Below are 22,397 nucleotides of genomic sequence, written 5' to 3'. Positions count from 1 at the left end.
GCCTGTCCCATCCCTGCTGTGTGGCCTTGGGCAGACACTCCGCTTCTCTGGACCACTGTTTCCTCATTCAACAAAGGAGTCCTGCAGAGATCCTTCCCCTGGAACTGGGCCCTGAGCTCAGAGGTTGCTCCGTCCTGCAGCCTTTTGGCAGGGAGCGTGCCTGGCCTTCATAGTTTCTCCTCGCCTCTGCTGGGTGACTGGGATTCTGCTAGACCTCAGCCTCCAGACTGTGGGAATGGTCACCTTGGAGGGCCCTGCCCCTTCCAGCACCCAGGGCCATTCTGCTATTTTTATCCGCCGTTGGTTAATCTGTATCATTGTGTAGGCTAGCCTTGGTGCAGTTTTGCCGCAGAGTGTTATCAACATGAGCTCAGATGGTGACCTCACATAGTGACCTCAGTCCAGTGGAACTGCCTGCCAGAGAGACAGGCACACGGAATTTCAGTTTCCAGTAAAGGGCACATTCTCATAATTTTCAGGAACCTTAAAATGGCTAACAGGCATCACCAGCAGGCGTTGAATGCCTGTTAAAGTGATTAAAGTAAAATCAGGTGTGTTTCCTTCCTGGCAGTATCACTTACAGTGATGGACACAGATCCTGAGCATTCAGCTCCAGGCGTGTTTACTTATCTAGCCCGGAACCACCACCTGGATCAAAACTAAAGTACTCCCACACCCCAGAAGCTTCCATCCTGCCCTGTCCTGGTTTCTCACAGCAGGGTCTGGTCCAGAGCAGGACCTCCTCAGCCAGTCGACAAGTGCACCGTAGTGGGACCTGGGTTGGCAGAGCCAAGTGCACTGTAATGGGACCTGTGGTGGCAGAGCCGGAGTGGGGGAGGTGGGCAAGTCCCAGAGAGGCTTCCTGAAAGGGGGCTGCACCGCAGAACCCAAGTGTTAACTAGAACAATGGTGGTTTTACCATGCAAAGGAAACAATAAGGCACTTACCAAGGCTGCTTTCTGCCCTCCTGAGTCCTAGCCCTGAGGTTTGTGGCTCCAGAGCAGGTCCATCCTCATTTCTGAGTGGCTGTGGAGTGTGGTTCTCTGAGCCTGGCTCCCAAGTGCTGAGACTCTGAGACCAGGCAGCTATCTCCACCTTCCGAATGGGAGCACGATCTCTGGCCTGTGACCGCATGGCAGACTCAGGGCCTGAAGACATCTAAGAGCCAGGGTTGTCTGGCAGCCGGTGTCCAATCCTGGCAGCCACCTGCTCCTCCTGACAGTGGTCATTTCTTGAACACAGGGCACAGCTGCCCACAGTAGCAGGGGCCTTACCACTCTGTCATTGAGGAAACCTGCTCCCCAACCACCTTCGCTGGCCTGCTTTTCTCCCCTGGGATGGAGGACCTGTCCTTCCCTTGGCCGTGTGACCATCTGTTAGAGATTTCAGAAAGACTTCAGCTCCACCTGCCTGGACTGCTCTGGGTGGCCCTCTCCAGGCCTTCCCTGGTCCCTCTGGCCTGGTCTTTTCTGGCCCATGGCATCCAGCCACCCCTGCTGCAGGGCCCAGCACTTGTGTGGGTGTGACCGGGCCACCTGGACACTTGTGGGAAATCCTCACCTTGTGCTTTGTCTGTGATTCTCCAGCTCCAAGAAGCCCAAGAAACATCCCAAAGTGGCCATGAAAGCCAAGCCCACGCCCCGGCTCACCATCTTTGATGAGGAGGTGGACCCTGACCAGGGGCTCTTTGGCCCGGGCAGGAAGCAGTTCCCACAGGGCCCCTCGGAGGATGTGTCATCCATGGACCGTAAGTAGAGCCCCAGGGTCTGCTCCTGGTGTCCTCTCGGTGCCCAGCTCCGTCACCAGACAGGGTCTAGACTCACCCGGCGTGAACAGGACTCATCTCCCCTGTCCTATTTAGATGTTAGATAGACTCCGCTTTGGAAGGAGCTTTCCTGCTGGAGGAATTGAGCCTCACAGCTGGTTCCCCACAGCCTGGAACATTCCCGGGCCGTGTGCTTCCTGTGAACATCCCACAGAAGAGGAGGGTGGTTTTCTTTGCTGCTTCGAGAAGCGCTTCCATGACATCTGTGGGCAGATATGGGCCCTGGGCTTCCAGGCACCGTTTGTGTAGAAAGTGATAGGGTCTGCCTGGGGCACGTGTGTGACTGTAGGTTTGGATTTAATAGGAATGCGTCGCCTGCATGGACTCCCCTGGAGGGCTCTGTGCCGAGTTGGCAGAGGGAAAACCGAGCAGCCTTGGGACATCTCCACTCATCCCTGGGTCCCTTTCCTCACATGCCCAGGTCATCCTCCAGTGAGGGGAGTTGATGCCACCCACTAAGTCAGCCCATACTTGGTGAGCCCCCACTGCGGGCCAGGCCCAAGGACATGCTGAGGAATGAGACCTAGTCCCTCTCCCTAGTCCCTATCCTGAGGGCCTCGGGGGCCCCTGGGGAAGCAGGTCATCACCTGACAGTTACAGAGCAGCAGCAGTTATGACAGGCTGAGCAGAGGCATCAATTCCTGTAGGACTCCCCGGAAGACTTCCTGGGGTGGGGTGGGGACCCTCCTTGAGCTGGATCCTGAAAGGTCAGTGGAGTTTGCTGGCCTTGTGGAAGCAGGGGACTCCAGGTAGAGCGGCCATGATCGGCATTCTCCCAGGGCAGCCCCAATCAGTTCACACGTGAGAGGGTGCGCGGGGGACACCCAGGCTTCCTGAAGGCAGCAGCCACATGCCATGGCACCCCAGCAGAGACAGAGCGGCCATGGCACCCCGGCAGAGAGAGAGTGGCCATGGAACCCCGGCAGAGAGAGAGTGGCCATGGCACCCCGGCAGAGAGAGAGTGGCCATGAAACCCCGGCAGAGAGAGAGTGGCCATGGCACCCCGGCAGAGAGAGAGTGGCCATGGCACCCCAGCAGAGAGAGAGAGTGGCCATGGCACCCCAGCAGAGAGAGAGTGGCCATGGCACCCCAGCAGAGAGAGAGAGTGGCCATGGCACCCCAGCAGAGAGAGAGTGGCCATGGCACCCCGGCAGAGAGAGAGAGCGGCCATGGCACCCCGGCAGAGACAGAGCAGCCATGGCACCCCGGCAGAGACAGAGCGGCCATGGCACCCCGGCAGAGAGAGAGTGGCCATGGAACCCCGGCAGAGAGAGAGTGGCCATGGCACCCCGGCAGAGAGAGAGTGGCCATGGAACCCCAGCAGAGAGAGAGAGTGGCCATGGCACCCCAGCAGAGAGAGAGTGGCCATGGCACCCTGGCAGAGAGAGAGCGGCCATGGCACCCCGGCAGAGAGAGAGAGCGGCCATGGCACCCCAGCAGAGAGAGAGTGGCCATGGAACTCCGGCAGAGAGAGAGTGGCCATGGCACCCCGGCAGAGAGAGAGTGGCCATGGAACCCCAGCAGAGAGAGAGAGTGGCCATGGCACCCCAGCAGAGAGAGAGTGGCCATGGCACCCCGGCAGAGAGAGAGCGGCCATGGCACCCCGGCAGAGAGAGAGAGTGGCCATGGTACCCCGGCAGAGAGAGAGAGCGGCCATGGCACCCCGGCAGAGAGAGAGTGGCCATGGCACCCCGGCAGAGAGAGAGTGGCCATGGAACCCCAGCAGAGAGAGAGAGTGGCCATGGCACCCCAGCAGAGAGAGAGCGGCCATGGCACCCCGGCAGAGAGAGAGCGGCCATGGCACCCCGGCAGAGAGAGAGAGTGGCCATGGCACCCCGGCAGAGAGAGAGAGTGGCCATGGCACCCCGGCAGAGAGAGAGAGTGGCCATGGCACCCCGGCAGAGAGAGAGAGTGGCCATGGCACCCCGGCAGAGAGAGAGAGTGGCCATGGCACCCCAGCAGAGAGAGAGAGTGGTCATGGCACCCCGGCAGAGAGAGAGAGTGGCCATGGCACCCCGGCAGAGAGAGAGTGGCCATGGCACCCCAGCAGAGAGAGTGGCCATGGCATCCCGGCAGAGAGAGAGTGGCCATGGCACCCTGGCAGAGAGAGGGCAGCCATGGCATCCCGGCAGAGAGAGAGTGGCCATGTCACTCCAGCAGAGAGCGGCCATGGCATCCCAGCAGAGAGAGAGCGGCCCATGCTGGTGGGTGGAACTCAGTAAATGCTTGTTGAAGGCCAGGTGCAGTTGAGGGGTTGCACTGAGATCAGCTGGACTGGATGGCGAGATGCCTGGCGCAGTGAGCCCAAGAGGCTATAACCTCCTAAGAGCAGTAGGAAGCCCATGAGGACCTGAAACCGGAGTGATGCCATCGGCTGACTCTGGCACAGGTGCCAGGCGGCTGAGGCCAAGGCAGACAGCTGTCCCAGGCCTCTGTGAGCTCTTGTCCTCATCCTCCTCCTGCCCCTACCTGGTCCACTTCTCTGATTTTCTGCCTTATCCCTTGCTGGGTGCCCCAGGAGGCTGGGCCAGGCCTCCTCCACCTTGTACCTTGGGTAGCTGAGGACAGGCCAGGGCTTCCTCTGACACCCCTGCTGCTGCCTTCCCACAGCCCTGAAGCTGTTTGACGATCCTGACCTCGGCGGGGCCGTGCCCCTGGGTGACTCCCTCCTGCTGCCGGCAGCCTGTGAGAGTGGAGGGCCCACGCCCAGCCTCAGCCACAGGGATGCCTCCAAGGAACTGTTCAGGTACCGCTTGTCCCCAGGGGCACTTGGCCAGCTCTGAGAATGTCCTGGACAGAGCCAAGGGCCCGGCTTATCTGGGGGCATTGCCTGGTCTCAGCCCCAGCCTCCTCTGAGGGGAGGACCCCAGACCTGTGAAAAGTGGAAACCTGTGGGTGCACACTAGGTGAGAGGCAGTGAAGGGGGTTCAGCGGGAGGATCTGCAGCCCAGGGCTGCTCAGCTAGTTCCAGAAAGAGAGAACTTTGTGTGCACAACCAGTCTTTCTTTCACAATCATATTTTAACAATTTATGTAAAGAATAATTAAATTATATAATTGTAAGAGCAGGTATAACTGGCACAAGCAGGTTTGGGAACAACTCAAACTGACTCATGGCAGAATGCAGCCCACCCAGAGAGGGGGCAAAGTGCAGGTGTCCTGGCGATGGCCTCTCTGCCAGAGGGCCTGGTCAGCAGCTTTTACAGAAGGAAGGGAGAATGAGGCCTCATCTGTCACATGGAGGTCAACTGGCAGAACCTGTGCCTGAGATGGCTCCTATTTCCTGAGTCCTTGCTGTGTATGCAGTAAGCCAGACTCCTTATGCACTCTCCTATGTAATCCTCACGACGGCCCTCCTAAAGTAGATGCTATTTTCTCCATGTTATAAGAAATCGAGTGTGGGAGGCCACCTGGCTATGGCCCCTGCTCTGCCCTGCCCTCTCCACTTCATTAGGGACTGTCTGAGCACTCGGCTGGGTGATCTGCCTCCCCACCCAGCCCCCCAGTTCTCCCCAGGCCTTTACCTCCACTGGCCACGTTCTCAGCAGGCTCAGTGTTGTGCACGTCTCCAGCTTCTCCTCCGCGCTCCAGGACACAGGACTGTGCCTGGGGTTCACAGGAAGCCAGGCCGCCTCTTTCCAGGAACGGCTTATGTGACACCGAGGCATGCAGGCCCTGGAGACTGTCATCTCTGCCCCTCATTAGCAGCCTCGGGCTATTAGACAGCCCTCCAAGTGCCCGCCAAGCCTGAGTCACCGTGACGGCTTCTAGTATTTACATGTCCCCAAGGCCCCTGGCATCTGTTCACTCTCATCCTGTGTCCTCACTCCTGACATCCCGGCAGGCTGGGAGAAACTAGGATTGTTATTTTATTAGAGGGAAACTGAGGCACAGGGAAATGGAATACTAGAGTCGGCCTGGGGAATGGCAGGGCCAGGCCGAGCGTGTCTAGGAGTCCACGTGTCCCAGTGGGGTGGTTCTCGTGGGACCTTTCTGGCCTAGTTGATTCTAAATCCGTTACTTCCCAACCTGTGTTCTGCGGAACATGGTACAGTGTGGTGGTCAAAGGCTACCTTCAAAGGGGCTCTGTGGCCTGATGAATTGGGGAAATGCCATATGAAGCAGGGCTGGTAGTGCGCGAGCCAGCACCACACGGCACTTCACATTCTCATTCGTCCCTGGGCCCTCCCTCTGTGGTGCCCCTTAGCGTCCCACAGAGCGCCTGGGGAATCCCTGCTCAAAAAATGTGGGTCCCGCACCCCCACCTTCACTTTAGCAGACACCTGCTAATAAAAGGATTAGCTGCTTTTCTTCTTTTAAAATTCAGGCAAATTCAAAAAGAGCTGTAACACTGGGATTAGCTTCTTGAGAGCAGGAACCACATTCATTCTTTGTGTCTGCCCTGTGACTATCCAGGGAATAGTTGGGCTTCCTCATAATAAAGAACGTTCTGATAGTCATTCATTCCTTCATGCTTTCACCCCTTCGTTCATTCTGTCCCTAGCCTTAGCTGTGACAGCCACGAGGCAGCGTGGGGTGTACACTGAGCGTGCTGAGACTGAGAAGCCTTTGTTCCTTCTGGCTGTGCAGCCACACCAGGGCAGGGCCTCTAGTCTAGATGTTTAGGTGAGTCTTGTCTTCCGCAGGGACCCTGGGAGACGCAATGGGGCCAGGGTCTTAGAGCTTCCTTACCCTTCTCTGGTTGACCTCACACCAGCTGGGCCTGGAAGAGAAAGGAGCTGGACCTTGCGCTAGTGAGAGCTAGTCCTAGTCATGACTCAGAAATAGGGTACTAGGAAAAGGGGTGCCTTGCAGCCACCTGTGTCCCAAGAGCAGCTACGCCGCCTCCCACCGTGGCTGCCCAGCCATGTACACCTCCCACCTGGGAGCAAACCCGGCTGCTGGTGAGTTCCGAAGAGTCACTGCTTTGCCAAGCAGGATAATCCTGAAATCTGACATAAGCTTCTAGCGGCGGCTTTGTTTTCCAAAGGGCCCCTATTTGAGGATAATTCAGTCCCTTTGAGCTTTTCCCAGGTCCCCTCAGCCTTCCATGGAGGCCACATCATGCCAGTGGAGCTGGCACCTGCCCCGGGGGAATCAAGGAAGGGCCGCCACTTGGAGGGAGCCCCGGCACGTCTGACCTGAGGTGGCCAGGAGCAGCCTGGCCATGAGTGGTACCTCCTGAAATCGCCTCTACCCCAAGACAACTGATCTCTCTATGAAGGCCCGGCTTGGGCCAGTCCCTCTGGGTTTGTTCAAGAAGGACCCCTTTTATTCATTTCTCTGCTGACCAAACAGACTCTGAATTCTCTCTCTGGGGTTTGTGCCCCATCACAGGAGGTTGACCCAGGAAGCAGGCAGGGTGTCCGGAGCTCCTTCCACAGCCGGCTGCAGGCAGGCATCCACCCCGGGGGTGCTGTGCCGGGCACCTCCAGACTCACACAGGCTCTCTGGTAGTGCCAGGAGTTGTCCTGATCAAAGGTATCTCCTCTCTGTCCCCATCCCTGCCCGGCCTTGCCCCAGGGCAGGAAGCCGCTGCTCATGAGCCTGCCTGGTTCTTCCTGTTCATTCTCATTCCCACCTCCAGACCTCTGCTCTCTGCTCCCTTCTTCAGACTCTCTCCCCTATTCATGCCAGGCTCACCCTTCTGAAAAGGGCCACCTTCCCAGGAGGCCTTCCCAGCCTGCTCTGGCCCAAGGGCTCACTCCCTTCTCTGGACTTCAACACCTTCTTTCCAGGCCTTTGCAATTGCGTGGCCCCTGCCTGACTGGGCTGAGGGTGTCCCCATTGTAGATAGAGGCACTGCTTTTCTGTGTCTTATGCCCACTTGCTCAGTCCCTGCTGTCGGTAGACATCAGTACATACAGCCTTCCTGTACATTTGGAAACTACTTTCCTTGTGTTGTCTTATTTGATCCTTGTAAGAATCCCTGTGAGGGTGGTAGAGCAAGTACAATCCCACTTTATAGAAGAGACTGAGGACCAGGGAGAAGGAGTGGCCTGAGGCCACTTGATGGAGGAGTTGCAGGGTGAGGAACGGAAGCCAGTTCTCCACGCGCAGTGCTGTGCTTCTGTGCGCAGTTCTGTGCAGCAGTGTCAGTGACACTGTTACTCCTGCTTGTAGATGAGGAAGCTGAAGCTTGTAGAGACCAAGTGGGTGCTCCAGGTCTGCTGCCTTCAGTACCTGTGCCTTCCCTCACCGGACTCCAGCATGACTGAGTGATAGATGTAGAGATGCCTGTTAGCACAAGGGGAAACCTCGCCCTGACACTGGAGTCCAGGTGCCCCCGGCAGGGGAACACACCCCAGAGAACCAGCCACAGGCAGGCCAAGTCCTGTTCATCCTCACACTAGCTGTGGGTCTCAGGGCAAGGCCCTTTGCCTCTCTACACCTCAGTTTTCTCATCTGTAGAACAGGGCTAATCTCTGTGCACACACAGCGTGTGGAGATTATTAAATGGGTTGATGAACGTGGGAATGTCTGGCCATCACGGGTGTTCCGCACAGGGCTGAGTGGATGGAATGGGTTGAACGAGTCTTCCACTGTGCATCCATCTCCAGAAATCAAGTTCTGGAGAATCAGGGGCCTGGCCTATTTCTTGCCCTCAGTACCCAGGGATGGTCCTGAGTGACTGTAACACTGCTGGGGCTTTTTTCCCACCCACCAGTGGGAGATCAGAGGTCTGGGGTCATGACAGAGTCTTGGTGGGCCCTGGCCAAGGCCATCCTCAGCTCTCGCTGGGCTCTGTCTAGCACCCATGTGGCCCACAGAGGCCCACTGTGGGCGGGCCAACCCTGCGTCACCGGGGCTCAGCGCCCCTGGTTATTCTTTCTCTGGTTGAACTTGTTTTGGATGAGGGCTCAGCTTCTGAGGGCCGATGTCCTGTTCCTCCCAACAAAGGCACTGTCACATACCATCCCCTCAGGGCCACTCGGCCTCCTGGGACTCCAGCGTCCTCATCTGCAGGATGGAAACACAGTCGTGCCTCCCCAGAGTGGTGTTTTGAGGATGAAATATGATAACATGTCTGAAGTGCTCAGCAGAGCGAGAACTCTGTACATGGTAGCTGGTGGCTATTTCTGAAGGGATTGGCGGGAAAGCCCCCTACAGAAGCCAGCATGTGTCAGGTGGGATCACCTGAAGACCAGCTCCCAGGAGGCTGCGTGGGGCCTGCCCTGTGCCTGCTTTGCTGTGGGTGGGAGGGAAGGAGAGCCCTGGCCTTCGTGTCTCCTCTGGGCAGGATGGGTGGAGGGGCCAGAGCGGAATGGGGCGGGGCGGGGCCTTGACCTGGCCCAGGCTGGGCTCCCTGCAGCTGCCCAGCCCCCTGAGGGCAGTGGCATTGCCTGGGGTCTTGTTCCTGTCACGGGGTAGCAGTGTTATGCTCAGGGTTCCTCCCTGTGGTTCCCTAGAGTTGAAGAGGACTTGGACCAGATTCTGAACCTGGGGGCTAAGCCCAAACCCAAGCCCCAGCCTAAGCCCAAGCCACCAGTGGCAGCTAAGCCGGCGATACCCAGAAAACCAGCTGTTCCCCACAAAGCGGGCCTGGCTGAAGCTGTGGCTGGGCAGCAGAAGCCGCAGGAGCAGATCCAAGCCATGGACGAGATGGACATCTTGCAGTACATCCGGGACCACGATACGCCGGCCCAGGCAGCACCCAGCCTCTTCTGACGCTTCCGTGCTGGCCCCTGGCCCAGCAGGCCTGTCTGTGGGGACATCTGTGTGAAGGGAGGGGACTGTGCCCTGCAGGGTCAGAACCTCCGCACCCCCGAGGGAGGCCGGGTGGAAGCCTGAGTCACAGCACCCAGAACTGCATGGTTCCATTTTCTCCTGGGCTGTGGGACCAAAGTAGAACCCTGCAGGCTGTGGGAGTGGCTCTCACCCTAGGAACCGGAGCCCAACTTGTCTTACTCCCCGTGGACATGGAGGGGAGGGAGGGTGTGCCTTGCCAACCAGGAGCCCAGCCCCAAGGATGAAGCAAGACATGTGGGGCCCCAGCGAGGTGTCACGTGGGGCAGGGGAGCTTCATGCCCTTGGGTTCTGCCAGTCCCAGCACAGACACAAACTGGGACTGGGCCTCTAGCCCGTCTCTGCCTCTGTTTGCATAGTAAGAAGGAGTGATCAGCATCCTCCCCTTCCCCTACCCTAAGCAGCAGCCTGGGTGACTCACTGTCTTGGGCCTGGTGGGGGGGGGTCCCCAAGCCAAATTACTCCAGGGTCTCTGCTCCTCGTGGCTGCCAGGGGCCTGCAGGGTCTGGGTGGGTCTCCCAGGAGAGGGATGCTGAGGGGGAGATCAGCTGTCTGGAGTGTTCTGATGCAAGTCTCTCCTGAGCCTCCTCTTGATACGAGCTCTAAAGGGAGAAGTCAGGCCCAGCCCTGCCTCTCCAGGGTGCAAACGGCCCTGCCAGGCCCCAGTTCTTCCTCCCTCCTCCTTTCCCAGGAAAGGGCAGCCCAGTCCATGGCCTTCTTGGGCCTCTGGGCACAGAGCCAACGTTCGTCATTGCAGCTCTCACAAACTGGGTCATAGCATTCCCCACAGCTCAGCCTGGAGCCTGGGCAGGGCTCCCAGCCTGCACTGCCTCCCACTGCCAGCGGGGCGTGATGCTCTCAGGCTTCTGTCCCGAGGCCTTCGCCATCCTCAGGGTCTGGACTTGGTCAGTGGCCTTTCACCAGTGGAGCTGCCTTCCCAGGGAGAAGAAGCCGTGCGCCAGGGCAGGGCCCGTGCCTTAGACTTCTCCCGACCCCCAGAGCCCTGGCACACAGGTCTGGGCACCACACAGTGCTTTGGAAATTCTCAGTGAATGATGTTTAATAAAGCAAAAAATGTCAAGCTGTCTTTCTTGGTTATAATTCTTCATGTTCAGAACTAGTTTTTTCTTTTGTTTTGTTTTGCTTTTTAATGAAACAGTAGTTTTAAATGAAATGCAACCACTATTGTTCCTTGGCCCTGTCCTGCCTGGCAGAAGCATTGGGCGGGTGGAACTAGGACCCCAGACCCTTTTCTGATAGACACCAAAGCCAGCCCTGAGGGATCCCCCAGCGGATGGTGCGGGTGGTTTGCAGCCATCAGTGTGGAGTGTCTCCAGCTCCTGGCCCATGCTAGGACCTGTCTGCTGTGTCCTGCATCTGATCACGTCCCTCTCCAGCTGTGCTGCCCTGTCCTGAGCAGCTTCCACTCCACCAGTGCGAGAGTGAGAGGAAACTGGTGGTTTTGGGGTCGAGAGCTGACTTCCTCTTCTGTCTTAACGCAGACTCAGAGGGTCAGCTCCCTCCCCAGGGCTCTGAGCAGGCTCTGGGACAGCTCCAGCCCGGGCTCCACCCATTTACCTTCCCCCTTCACACCCGTCCCTCCTTCCCAGCACTCAGCCCCAGGCCCTGTGTCCCTTGCTGACTGCAGAGGACGGTCTCAGTAGGAGTGGGGAGGGGATGGGGCCAGGTCTTCCTCAGAGAGGTGGCCCCAGCTCTCCCTTGGGCTTTGTCCCCTCCCTGCCCTTTCTGCACCCTGATGCCGGCTCCCTGCCTCCTGCTTCCCACCTGCTTTGAGTCGAGTGACATAGGAGCAGAGGATACAACGGGGTGGGTGGCCACAGGGGCTGGTGCTCTGCTTGGGGTCACTGGCAGAACCTGGCCTGCCCATTAGTACTCATCCACTGTGGGCCCCACCTCCTCAGTGGTCTGGACTCTCTGGACACCATCACAAAGATCCCCAGGTATTGATGCTCCAGCTGTGGCTTGTTCTTCTCCCGCAGGACTGTGGTTCATGGCCAATCGATGATCCTTGTCGCCTGATAAAGCCTGTGCCTGTGACCCATTCCAGCCTGTGTTTGTGATGTTCTTTTCTGTGCCTAGGCTGACGGCAGACCACCAACGAGGGGAGAGGGGGAGAGGATTGTCCTTTAAAACAATGGACTCAGCCAGGGAAGCTGCCCTGCCCCAGCCACCCAGGCTGCTGCTTAGAGTAGGGGAAGGAGAGGATTCTGGTCACTCCTCACTATGCAACTGAGGCAGAGGAGGGCTAGAGGCCCAGGCCCAGGCCCAGTGTGTGTCATCCAGCCAGTAACTGTGCAGCCAAGACCCATGTAGAGAGAAAGAGGGTCGACCCCTTTCTGTCTCCAGACCTACACCCCATTCTCCCACAGTGGAGCTGGTCTAGGCTCGGACTGGCCCTGGGCCCTTCAGATGGCATCAGATGGCCCTGCCCCTCTGTCAAACCTGCCCTGGCCTTCAGGCCTCAGGTTCTGAGATGCAACTTCAGCCCTGGGACCCAGGGATGCTGAAGTAGAGAGTTCTGTAAACTGAAATCCACTAGAGAACTAGAAACAGGTTCTCAGGGAACCCCAGAGGCCTCCTGCAGGGACAGAATGTGGCCTCTATTCCCCACAAGATTTTCGTTGGAATCTTGTACCTAAGGTTGAGCTGGCGTCCTGGCTCCTGAGGACAGGCAGTTTGGCCATTCTGAGAAGGTCTGCTCAGGCCAGGAGGCTGCAGCTGAGAGCTCCCTGTGGAAGGAAAATAGAAGTTTAATTCGGGACAGCGACACTTGTTTATTTCAAAGCCCGTTGTGAGCCTGTGGACAGGATGTACTGTCTATGGCTGGGGTCCCACTGCTGCCTTCCTCCCAGCATTGTTCCTTAGGAAGCCGGGAACTCAGGCCAGTTCTGGAAAGGCCCTCAGGCCTGCCCTGGCCAGGCCGGTGTCATGGGCTCCCCTGGAGAGCACCTACCTGTTGGGTACTGGTGTCCCATGACAGCGTCCATACAATGTATCTGGGACTAAGTTCACCTCCGTGTGCCCCACGGACTCCTCTGAGTCTCAAGCTCTCACACAAGATACAGACCAGATAGCAAAGTCCAGCCACTCTGCCACTCTCTGGGGCCTTGTGACCTTACTGTCCAGCAGCCACCTTGGCGTTGTGTTGACGTACTCGGTGCAGTGATTTAATACCTGGTGTCAGGCTGATGTGGAGGCTCATTCCCATTTCTCTAGCTCACCAGCTGCCCAACTGAGCCAATCCTGGGAAAGAGAGAGGGCAACAGAGCTACCAGCATGTCCCTACATAGTGGCCCTGCCTGCTGCTATTGGCTTCATGTGGGTTCACAGCTGCCCAGAGCAAACATGGTCAATGCTCAGAGCCTCCTCAAGCAGCCGAACTCCCGGCATCAAGCTGTGCATGGTCCCACTCACTGCTGACTCTGATCGCTCCAAACCATTCCTTGCTCAGCACCCTAAGGCCTTGCAGTTGGGGAAGCTGACCCAGGGGCCGGTGGAGGAGCGGTGGGGACTGGCCCTTGGGTTCTCATGCAGCCCACAGCATCCTGTGAAGCAGCAGCCAGGTTCTGTGGGTACAAACGTCCAGGGTTCCAGTCCAGTTTGGCTGTGTGACATCCCCTCACCCCACAGTGCCAGGTGAAGAGACTTACCCTGGGTCCTGGGAGGAAGCCAGGGAGACTATCAAGTCCACTATGTGCCTGAAGGAATTTCAGTGGACTGGTCATGCTCGATCCTCACAGAGGGACTTCCCTGCCCGGTACCAGCTAGCTCCTAACAGGAGGCGGCAGGCCACTTGACAGGTGGTCAGCAGGCCTGTCAATAGCTCAGTCAAGCCCCCAGCCCCAGCACTGACCACTGACTTCCATGCCAGGCCTGGCACTGCGACACAGAGTCCCACGCGGTACACAGATATCCACCCTCCTCAGTGGCTGGCCTCTCCTCTGCTCCGTGGCTCTGGCTGCTGGGAAAAGCCAAGCAATTTCATGTCTCAGGTCATGCTTAGGTTAAAGCCACAGCTTCAGGAGTGGGACTATGGGCTCAGCATGTGGCCTCGGTAAGCCGGCTGTTTACTGATGACTTTCAGAGGCCTGATGCTTCTCTGCCAACTCAGCACATAGCAGCCACCTCTGAATGGCTTTTTAAATAAAGCTGGGCTAGCTCTCGCCAGCCCAGCTGGCCAATCACGTCGTCTATTTTCCCACATGCAGAGCTCATCCATAAACACTAAGCACGTAATGGGCACCTACTGTGTGCAGTACCTGTTCCAAGCACGTTGGAAGAAGCAAAGATGAAAAAACTTGAGCCATTAAAGCCAATTCTACCAGGAGCCATGCTGAGCCTCTAGTTTCATTTCTGTTCTCTGGGCCTTCTGCCCGAACCTCAGGCACAACCAAAGGAGGTGCCTCCTCCATGCGGCCCTCTCTGCCTCTCCCTCCCGCTCTGCCACCTGCCAGCATGGACAGTTTATTGCCTGCAGCCTGGGCTCAGCTTTTGTTCCATTTCCTGGAGCTGCCATGGCAAAGCACCATAAACTGGGTGGCTTTAAACCACAGAAATGTATTCTCTCACAGTTCTGGGGGTCACAAGTCTAAAATCAAGGTGTCAGTAGGGCCATGGTCCCTCTGAAATCTCTAGGGAAGGATCCTACTTTGCTTTGTCTTGGCTTCTGGCGGTTCCTGGCAACCCTTGGGGTCCCTTGGTTTATAGTTGTATCACCCCAGCCTCTGCCTTTGTCTTCATATGGGCTTCTCTCGTCTGTGTCTCCACACGGTGTCTTCTCTGTGTCTGTATCCAGATTTCCCTCTTATAGGAAAGAATGCCAGTCATTGGATTACAGCCCACTGTAATCTAATATGACCTCATTTTACCTTAGTTATACCTGCAAACGCCCTGTTTCCAAATAGGAGCACCTTCACAGGGTCCTTGTAGACATGAATTTGAAGAGACACAATTCGACTCAGTACAGTTACCACCCAGCCTGAGCACGTGGCATTCAGTAGCAAGCAGAGGCCCATTCTGTTCTGCAAGGCATGGCCCCTCTGCCATTCCTGTGCACTCTGTGTGTTTCAGCAGTGCCATGTCGGTTTCACTCCTGTGTGAGGGGACGTGTCAGGAGGAAGCTGGGCAGGCAGTAGTGTGTGTAGACACCCACCACGTGCCATCATTATAAAGTTCTGTTCTTTGCAGCTGCTGCCAGATATGTCAAATTCTCTCCATCAAAAGCTGGGTCTCTTGATTAAATAGTGAAATGACTCCTTAGAAAACATGAGGCACAAACTGGAGAGCTGGTGACACTCAGACTATCCTGGCTGGCAGGGGGGCAGCAGCGTCTCTTCCTTCCTTCTTCCGGCAGTGCAGCTCTGGAGCAGGCCTTCCCTGGCTGGACCAGCGCTGTCTGTTCAGAGCCACAGGCAGCTGAGTCCTGGGGCTCCCCCTTGCCATCACCCCATTATCCTCGCGCTGGCCTCCGAGGGAGCCGGAAAGGGCTCTGAGGATGCTGGCAGTGGGAGCTAAAGGCTTCCGGAGCCTGGGAGCTGCAGACCAACTGCCTTTACTGCTGCCTTCTCAAGCTGGTTTTCTTCCTTTGGTGAGATTGCCCTTGACGTCTCCATAGTGTGTTTCTGTTTTTCCTTTTGGCATTATCGCCACGTTGCTGATTTTCCCCTAACAAGTGCTCCAGGTCCCAGAGGGCAATGTTTTTCTGGATTAGAAAGTAGAACAGCTGATTTCTTGCCCACCTGTTTCTCAGACATCAGAAGCTGGAGAGAGGCTGAGCTTCATTTAGCCCCCCCCACCCACCGTCCCCAGAGGGTTTCATTTTACACCTAGGCTGGTTCCAGGACCCTAAATTGGGCTCTGTCTGCTTGTATGGGTGGCCCTAAGATTTGCATCAGGACCTCACAGTCGATAAAATCCATGGCTGTGAAATGGAAAATGGTGCAACACTTTGGGAAATAGACTTAGCAGTTTTTAAAACAATTAAACATAAATGTACCACAAAACTCAGCAATTCCACTGCGAGGCATATACCTAAAGAGAAAGAGAAATATATGTCCACTCAAAGACTTGTACACAGATGTTCATAACAGCTTTATTTATCACAGCCAAAAAGTGGAAACAATGGAAAAGCCTCTCGGCTGGTAAATGGATAAACTAAATGCAGTAAATCAATACAATGGAATATTATTAGGTCACAAAAAAGAATGGAGCGATACATGCTGCAATATGGATCTACCTCAAATACATCACGTTAAGTGAAAGAAGCTAGACTCAAAAGACCACCTATGGTATGATTCGATGTATATGAAATTTCCAGGACAAATCTACAGAGACGGAAAGATTAGTAGTTGCTTCAAGCGGGGGTTGGAACCAACAGTGACTGCAAAAGGGCACAAAGAATCTTTCCTAGGGTGACAGAAATGCTCTAAAGTCGGCTTGTTGTGATGGTTGCACAATTTAGTAAGTTTACTAAAATTGTTAAATTGTACACTTAAAATGGGTGATGTTTACGGCATATAAATTATATCTCAATAAAACTGTTAGGATAATTTAATGATTGGAAAAAGGAGGAAACCTACAAATCCGTAGGCAGAGTGCAGAGTCTGAAAATGTGAGCCAACTCCTGGCTCTTGGGCTTCCTGGCTGTGTGACCCTGGGCCAGTTACTTAACCCCTCTGTGCCCCAGTTTCCTCATCTATAAAATGGGGGTAACAACTTTACCTGCCTCGTTATGGTAGCATAAGGCTAAATGAGTTAATATTTGTAAAGTTACTTGAACAATACCTGATGCATAGTATTCATTATACGTGTGTAATTAAAATTCTGTTGAAATTCTGTTGAACTATTGGGCTATAAGGAATCTTAGGGTTTGAGTGCTCCCTCTCTTCATCTGAGAGTGGAGGCCAGACATCTTCGTGGAAAGGGGTGCTGATGGCTTGCTCTCTGTGGAGGGTGGTTGTAGGTACGGAAGGAGGCTGTGCCACCCCCTACTATCTCTCAGCTTCTCTGAGCCCCAGGCTGCTGAGCAGGGTGATGGCCTGCTCCTGCTGCCTCACTGTGGGGTGGGGGACGTGGGAGTGGGCACATACAAAACCACTGGAGACCCATAAAGGGGCCCTGGGATTGAGGGGCCCTGGGATTGAGGGACCCTGTGTCTGGGGGGCCCTGGTATGTGACTGGGGGCTGGATCCAGGTGGAGCATGGAGGTCTATGAGAGGGAGTGTAGATGGAACGAACTGAAAATGAGCCATTCTGACAAGAAATAATGTCAACAGGACTGCGGCAGCGGGGAGTACATCCCAGCCCACCCCACACTCAGAGCAAGAACAGCTCTCCCAGCACCATGGAGACAGGAAGTAAACACATCGGTTTCCCTCTCCTGGTCCCTGACCTTTGAGCACGATGTGGTCAAGTGGAGAGAGGTTTCTGGCAGTCCCAGCAGCCCGTGGCCAGGCTGGCCTGTATCCCTTTCTCTTTACCCCTTGGGCTTTCCCAGCTTCCTCATCAACCCTCAACCACTTTGGGCAGGAGTGAGCCAGCGTTCCCCTTTCCTTCGAAAAGAAGCCACACACACACAGACTTAGACATGAATGTTCATAGCGGCTTTATTCATAAGGGTTCCTCCCACAAAGGGAACGACCCACATATCCATCAAATGGCCAATGAATGAGCAAACGGTGGCACATGGATGCAGCACAATGCTGTGCAGCGTCAAAAAGGAAAAACGCTCTAATAGACATGACACAATGGATGTCACAAACATGCTAAGTGAAAGAAGCCAGACCCCAAAACTATATATTGTATGATCCCACGTATGTGAAACTCTAGAAAAGGCAAAACTGTAGTGACAGAAAGCAGACCCGTGGTTGCCAGGGGCTGGGGACGGGCAAGACAGGAGTGGTTGGCTGCAAGGGGCCATGAGGCAGCTTTTGGAAGTGATGGAAGTGTGCTTCACTGTGAGCATGACCGTAAACGTTCCCCAAAACTCATCAAACTGTGCACTTAAAATGGGAACATCTGATTGTGCACAAATTATATCTCAATATACCTGTTGAAACTACAGTACAAAACTGAACATACTCTTACCATACTCTCCAGCATTCGTGCTCCTTGGTATTTACCCAAAGGAGTTAAAACTTATGTCTGCACAAAAATCTGCACATGATGCTTATAGCAGCTTGATTCATAATTGCCAAAACTTGGGAGCAACCAAGATGTCCTTTGGTAGGTGAATGAGTAAATAGACTGCAGTACATCCAGATGATAATTCCACTGAGCATTTAATTCAGTGCTAAAAAAGAAATGTGCTATCAAGCCATGAAAAGATATGGAGGAAACTTAAATGCTTATTACTAAGTGAAAGAAGGCAATGTGTAAGGGCTATATATATTGTATGATTCCAGCTATCTGACCTGGAAAAGGCAAAACCATGGAGACCATAAAAAGATCAGTAGTTTCTGGGGTTCAAGGGGAGAAAGGGATGAATAGGAGGAGCACGGAGGATTTTTAAGGCAAAAACTTATCTGTGTGATACTCTCATGGTGGATCCATGGCATCATTCGTTTAAATCTATAGAATGCACCGCACCAAGAGTGAACCCTAATGTACGCTATGGCTCTGGGTGATAAGGAGGTGTATGTCGGTTCACTGGTAAATGTCCCACTCTGGTGCAGGCTGTTGGTGGTGGGGAAGGTTGTGCATGTGTGGGGGCAGGAGGCATGTGGGGAGTTTGTGCTCTGTTCAATTGTGCTGTGAACCTAAAACTGCTCTTTAAAAAAATCTACTTAAAAATAAAAAAGGAACCACAGGGAGGAAGCTCACGAACTAGAAGACGCCTGCCGCTCCAAGATACCTGGTAGCCCCAGACCATGCCCCGCCTTTGGTGATAGCCCCCACAGTCTCCAGGGTACCTGGGCTCCAAGTGAGGCTTAGCAAACGTTTCACTGATGGTGGGAGGGGTTTCCAGTCCAGTAAACGGGAAAAACGGAGTCAAGGGACTGGGGCACCCTCTGAAGGAAAAAACACCTCCAGGGTCCTCTGGAGCAATGAGGGGTCAGAATCCTCAGTTGGCCTTAAGTCCTGGCACCAACTGGCCTTTGTTCCTTGACAGAATCTCTCTCCTCTGTATGATTTCCAGCTTTTCTTTTTCTTCCTCTAGTTACCCTGTGTTGTCCTGGACAGGAGAATGGGGAGAATTTACTGCATGGTGGCTCGGGGGCCTATTGACGCAGTATGGGATGACACACAGCTGAGCAAATCCATGGAGCGGCTCAGCCCGACCTTCCCTCCTCGCCCCCACTCCTGGAATGAAGCCAAGAGGAGCCTCAGTATTTGGAAAACTGTTCAGTGTGCTCCCCAGAGAAAGCTCCAAGAGCCTGATCTACAGCAGGCCTCATGAGAACAGGCCTTTTCCTGGAGGAGAGCTCAGAGCTCTGGGCCCCTGGAGCGGCTTGGAAGTGGCAATCTTACTGAAGGTCTCTACCAGGACCCCTTTGGCTTGGGGAGTGCATGGTCCTTTGCTGGGATGCAGAAAGGCTGCTATGGGTTCTCATGTGGCAGAGAGCGAGGACCAAGCCCTGAGAACCTGACTGCTCACAGGCACTATTAGAGCAGCAGGCCGGGACCGTGGGGCGGCGCCTGGCGGCCTCTGCCCCCCAGGATGGTGCTCATCCTGCAGCTACCTGTGGGTGGACAGGGGGAAGGTGTTTGTTTTGTTTTGCTCTGTCCCATGGTTATGTAAGGCTGGCTGCAAGCTAGGACCTTTACCTCCGTCATCTCGTGTCCCTTTCAGCTGAGCCTAAGGCAGTGTTGTTGCTTCTGAGTGAGAGGCGGGCTCCTGCTATTGCCACTGCATGTTCCTAAAGTTGTGTGTTTCTTGGCACCAGTGCTTTTGGGCTCAACTCGAGGATTCCCCCTTAGAACTGAGGCTCAAGGGTCCTAAGTTTAAGGACGGAAGCGGGGGGGCGTTCAACAGCTGAACCCAAGAACTGCATCTCCAGGCTCATGTGAAAATCAGGACAGCAGAGTGACCTTTGCAAAAATGCAAAGCAATAAACCAGTTCCCTGGCCCAGGTCCCCAGGCCTGGCCTTCCCTCTGCTCCCCATCCTGTCCTCATCCTCACCTGCCTGTCACTCATTGGTAGACCTTCCTGGGCCTGGTCTTTAGAGAAATTAGTTCATCAATAATCATCTCCATTTCTCCTATGGATAGTAAACTCATGTTTTTCTACTTCTTTTCAAGTTAATTTTGATCATTTACATTTTTGTAATCAAGTGCCCATTTCATCTAGAGCTCAAATATCTATCCTAGTCTCACAATGTTAAAAATGGTCTTTAGATTTGTGGTGTTAGTCCAGTTTTTATTTCTAGGGTTTTATCTCTTTTTCATTGGCTATATTTGTGAGAAATATATGCTATTGGTCTTTCTCCATTTAGTTTTTCATTTTTCTGGGTTTTCTTAGTCCTTTTTTAAAAATCATGTCAAATTTTTATTCACTTTTATTTTTGTTGTTTAATTTTTAAAAACGTCAGGCTATAAAATTTTCTCTAAGCACAGATTTGGCCGCTTCTCATACATTTTATCATGTTCTGTTCTGATTTCTATTAATTTTCAAAAAGTCTAAATTTGCATTGTTTGTTTCCTGTTTACAACTAAAAAGCTATTTTAAATACTAGTAATGTTTGTATGTTTGTGCTTTTGTTCTCAAGATTTTCTCACTATTATCCATTTGTAATTAAATTCTGGTTTTATTAAATTAGATCTAAGAATAGGAATCTGTACAATTCTACTTTCTACAACTCAGAAGTTTTCCTTTGCAACCTAGTATATAACAAATTTTTATAAAGGTTCAAAAGATTTTTTTTTTTTTTGAAACAGAGTTTTGCTATTGTTGCCCAGGCTGGAGTGAAATAGCGCAATCTCGGCTCATGGCAACGTTCACCTCCCAGGTTCAAGCAATTATCCTGCCTCAGCCTCCCGAGTAGCTGAGTAGCTGGGGTTACAGGCACGCGCCACCACGTCTGGGTAATTTTGTATTTTTAGTAGAGATGCAGTTTCTCCACATTGGTCAAGCTGGTCTTGAACTCCCGACCTCAGGTGATCCTCCTGCCTTGGTCTCCCAAAGTGCTGGGATTACAGTTATGAACCACTGCACCTGGTTGGTTCAATAGATAATGTGTGTGTGTGTGTGTGTGTGTGTGTGTATCCTGTTTGGAGAATATATAGAGTTTCAAATTTATTGATTGTATTTCTCAGAATTCTGCATCCTTATTTACTCTGGGTCTGCTTGACTGGTCATTTCTGAGAGAGGATGTTAAAGGGTCCGGCTCTGAGGATGGTTTTGTCAAATTCTTCTGGGAGTTGTTTAGTGCCAGTCCTGGCTGAGGGTCCCGGCAGTCTCTGGCCTGGTCTTAGAGAGGTACTGAGGCTCCCAGGAGGATGTCACCCCACATTAAGCAAAGGAGCTGCCTTAGCAGGTCGCAGGAAGGTGCCGCTCACGGTACTGGGCTCTGTCTGGCTTCTGTCTCTGGGTTTATGCTCCAAACTCACCTTTTAAACTGTGGTCTTTTTGGTGTCATAAGCCATTGCCTTCTTGGAAGGGCTTGGCCTCAGGGGCATGGGCAGCAGGTGGGCGCATCTGGGATTCCCCTCCAGCTGCAAGGGAAAGGAGCAGAAGGTCCTGCCCACAGACAAGAGTGTCCGTGGCTTGTCAGCAGGCTCCACCTGCCACAGAGCCGGGGCCCTGGAACACCTGTGTTTCTTGGATGGGCATCAGTTCTCTTTGGGCTCCTGCCAATCAGGAAAGCAAGATTCTGGGGCTTGTTTTCCCTGTAGCCAGGCAAGCTCAGACACAGCTCTTCTCAGCAAGCCTGACCTCTTAGGCTCTTCAAGACCTCAGCATTTATGAGGTGTACCTCAGGCCTCTTCATGTTCAGGGCTATGGGAGAGGGTCGGGGAGGAGGGATGCATGACTAGTTGGGACCACATGAGTGAGGTATAGGAACTCCTCAAAAAACTGTTGGTTTGAAAGATAGGGCACTGAATCAAGAAGTGGAGGGCAGAGGTGGGGACTAGAGGATGTGGATGTGGCAAAGGCTGGAGAACTGGTTTCCTTGGGGCAGCAGAGTGAGTAAGGGTGATAGTTGGATACCCTGGAGAAAGTAGAGGATGAGCCAATGAGAGTCAAGAAAGCACTTGGTGAAAGACAGAATGCTTTGCCTGAAGATCAGGAACAAGACAGGATGCCCATTTCTGCTACTTTTTTTTTTTTTTTTTTTTTTTTTTTTTTTTTTTTGAGACAGAGTTTTGCTCTTGTTGCCCAGGCTGGTATGCAATGGTGTGATCTCGGCTCACCGCAACCTCCACCTGCCGGGTTCAAGCGATTCTCCTGCCTCAGCCTCCAAGTAGCTGGGATTACAGGCATGCACCATCATGGCCAGCTAATTTTGTATTTTTAGTAGAGACGGGGTTTCACCATGTGGGTCAGGCTGGTCTCGAACTCCCGACCTCAGGTGATCTGCCCGCGTCAGCCTCCCAAAGTGCTGAGATTACAGGTGTGAGCCACCACACTTGGCCTGTTTCTGCTACTTCTATGCAACATTGTACTGGAAGTTCTAGCCACAAAAACTAGGCAAGAAAAATAAAAGACATCTAGATAGTAAAATAAGCAGTAGAACCATTTTTATTTGTAGATGACATGATCTTATATGTAGCTGATCCTAAAGAATCTAGAAAAAAGCTATTATAGCTAACATATGAATTTGACAAAGTTGAAGGATACAATATTAACACAAAAATCAGTTATATT

At 53.7% G+C, this 22,397-nt stretch overlaps 1 protein-coding gene across 3 annotated transcripts in view; it reads left to right on the top strand.

Annotated features, from left to right (window-relative positions):
- HS1BP3 (HCLS1 binding protein 3) overlaps window positions 1–10,657 on the top strand; it is a 34,560-nt gene extending 23,903 nt beyond the window's left edge. For all 3 annotated transcript variants that reach the window (XM_007971357.3, XM_038006615.2, XM_007971359.3), the window contains 3 exons: window positions 1,587–1,747; window positions 4,436–4,571; window positions 9,234–10,657. In XM_007971357.3, the coding sequence (XP_007969548.2) occupies window positions 1,587–1,747; window positions 4,436–4,571; window positions 9,234–9,492 (556 nt within the window). In that variant the 3' untranslated portion in view covers window positions 9,493–10,657. The remainder of the gene's footprint in view (window positions 1–1,586; window positions 1,748–4,435; window positions 4,572–9,233) is intronic.
- Window positions 10,658–22,397: the final 11,740 nt, after the last annotated feature.

Source organism: Chlorocebus sabaeus, chromosome 14, assembly GCF_047675955.1.
Source record: "Chlorocebus sabaeus isolate Y175 chromosome 14, mChlSab1.0.hap1, whole genome shotgun sequence".
Lineage (NCBI taxonomy): Eukaryota > Metazoa > Chordata > Mammalia > Primates > Cercopithecidae > Chlorocebus > Chlorocebus sabaeus.
The sequence above is the reverse complement of the archived record's forward strand: the minus strand, read 5'-3'. Positions and strand labels throughout refer to the sequence as shown.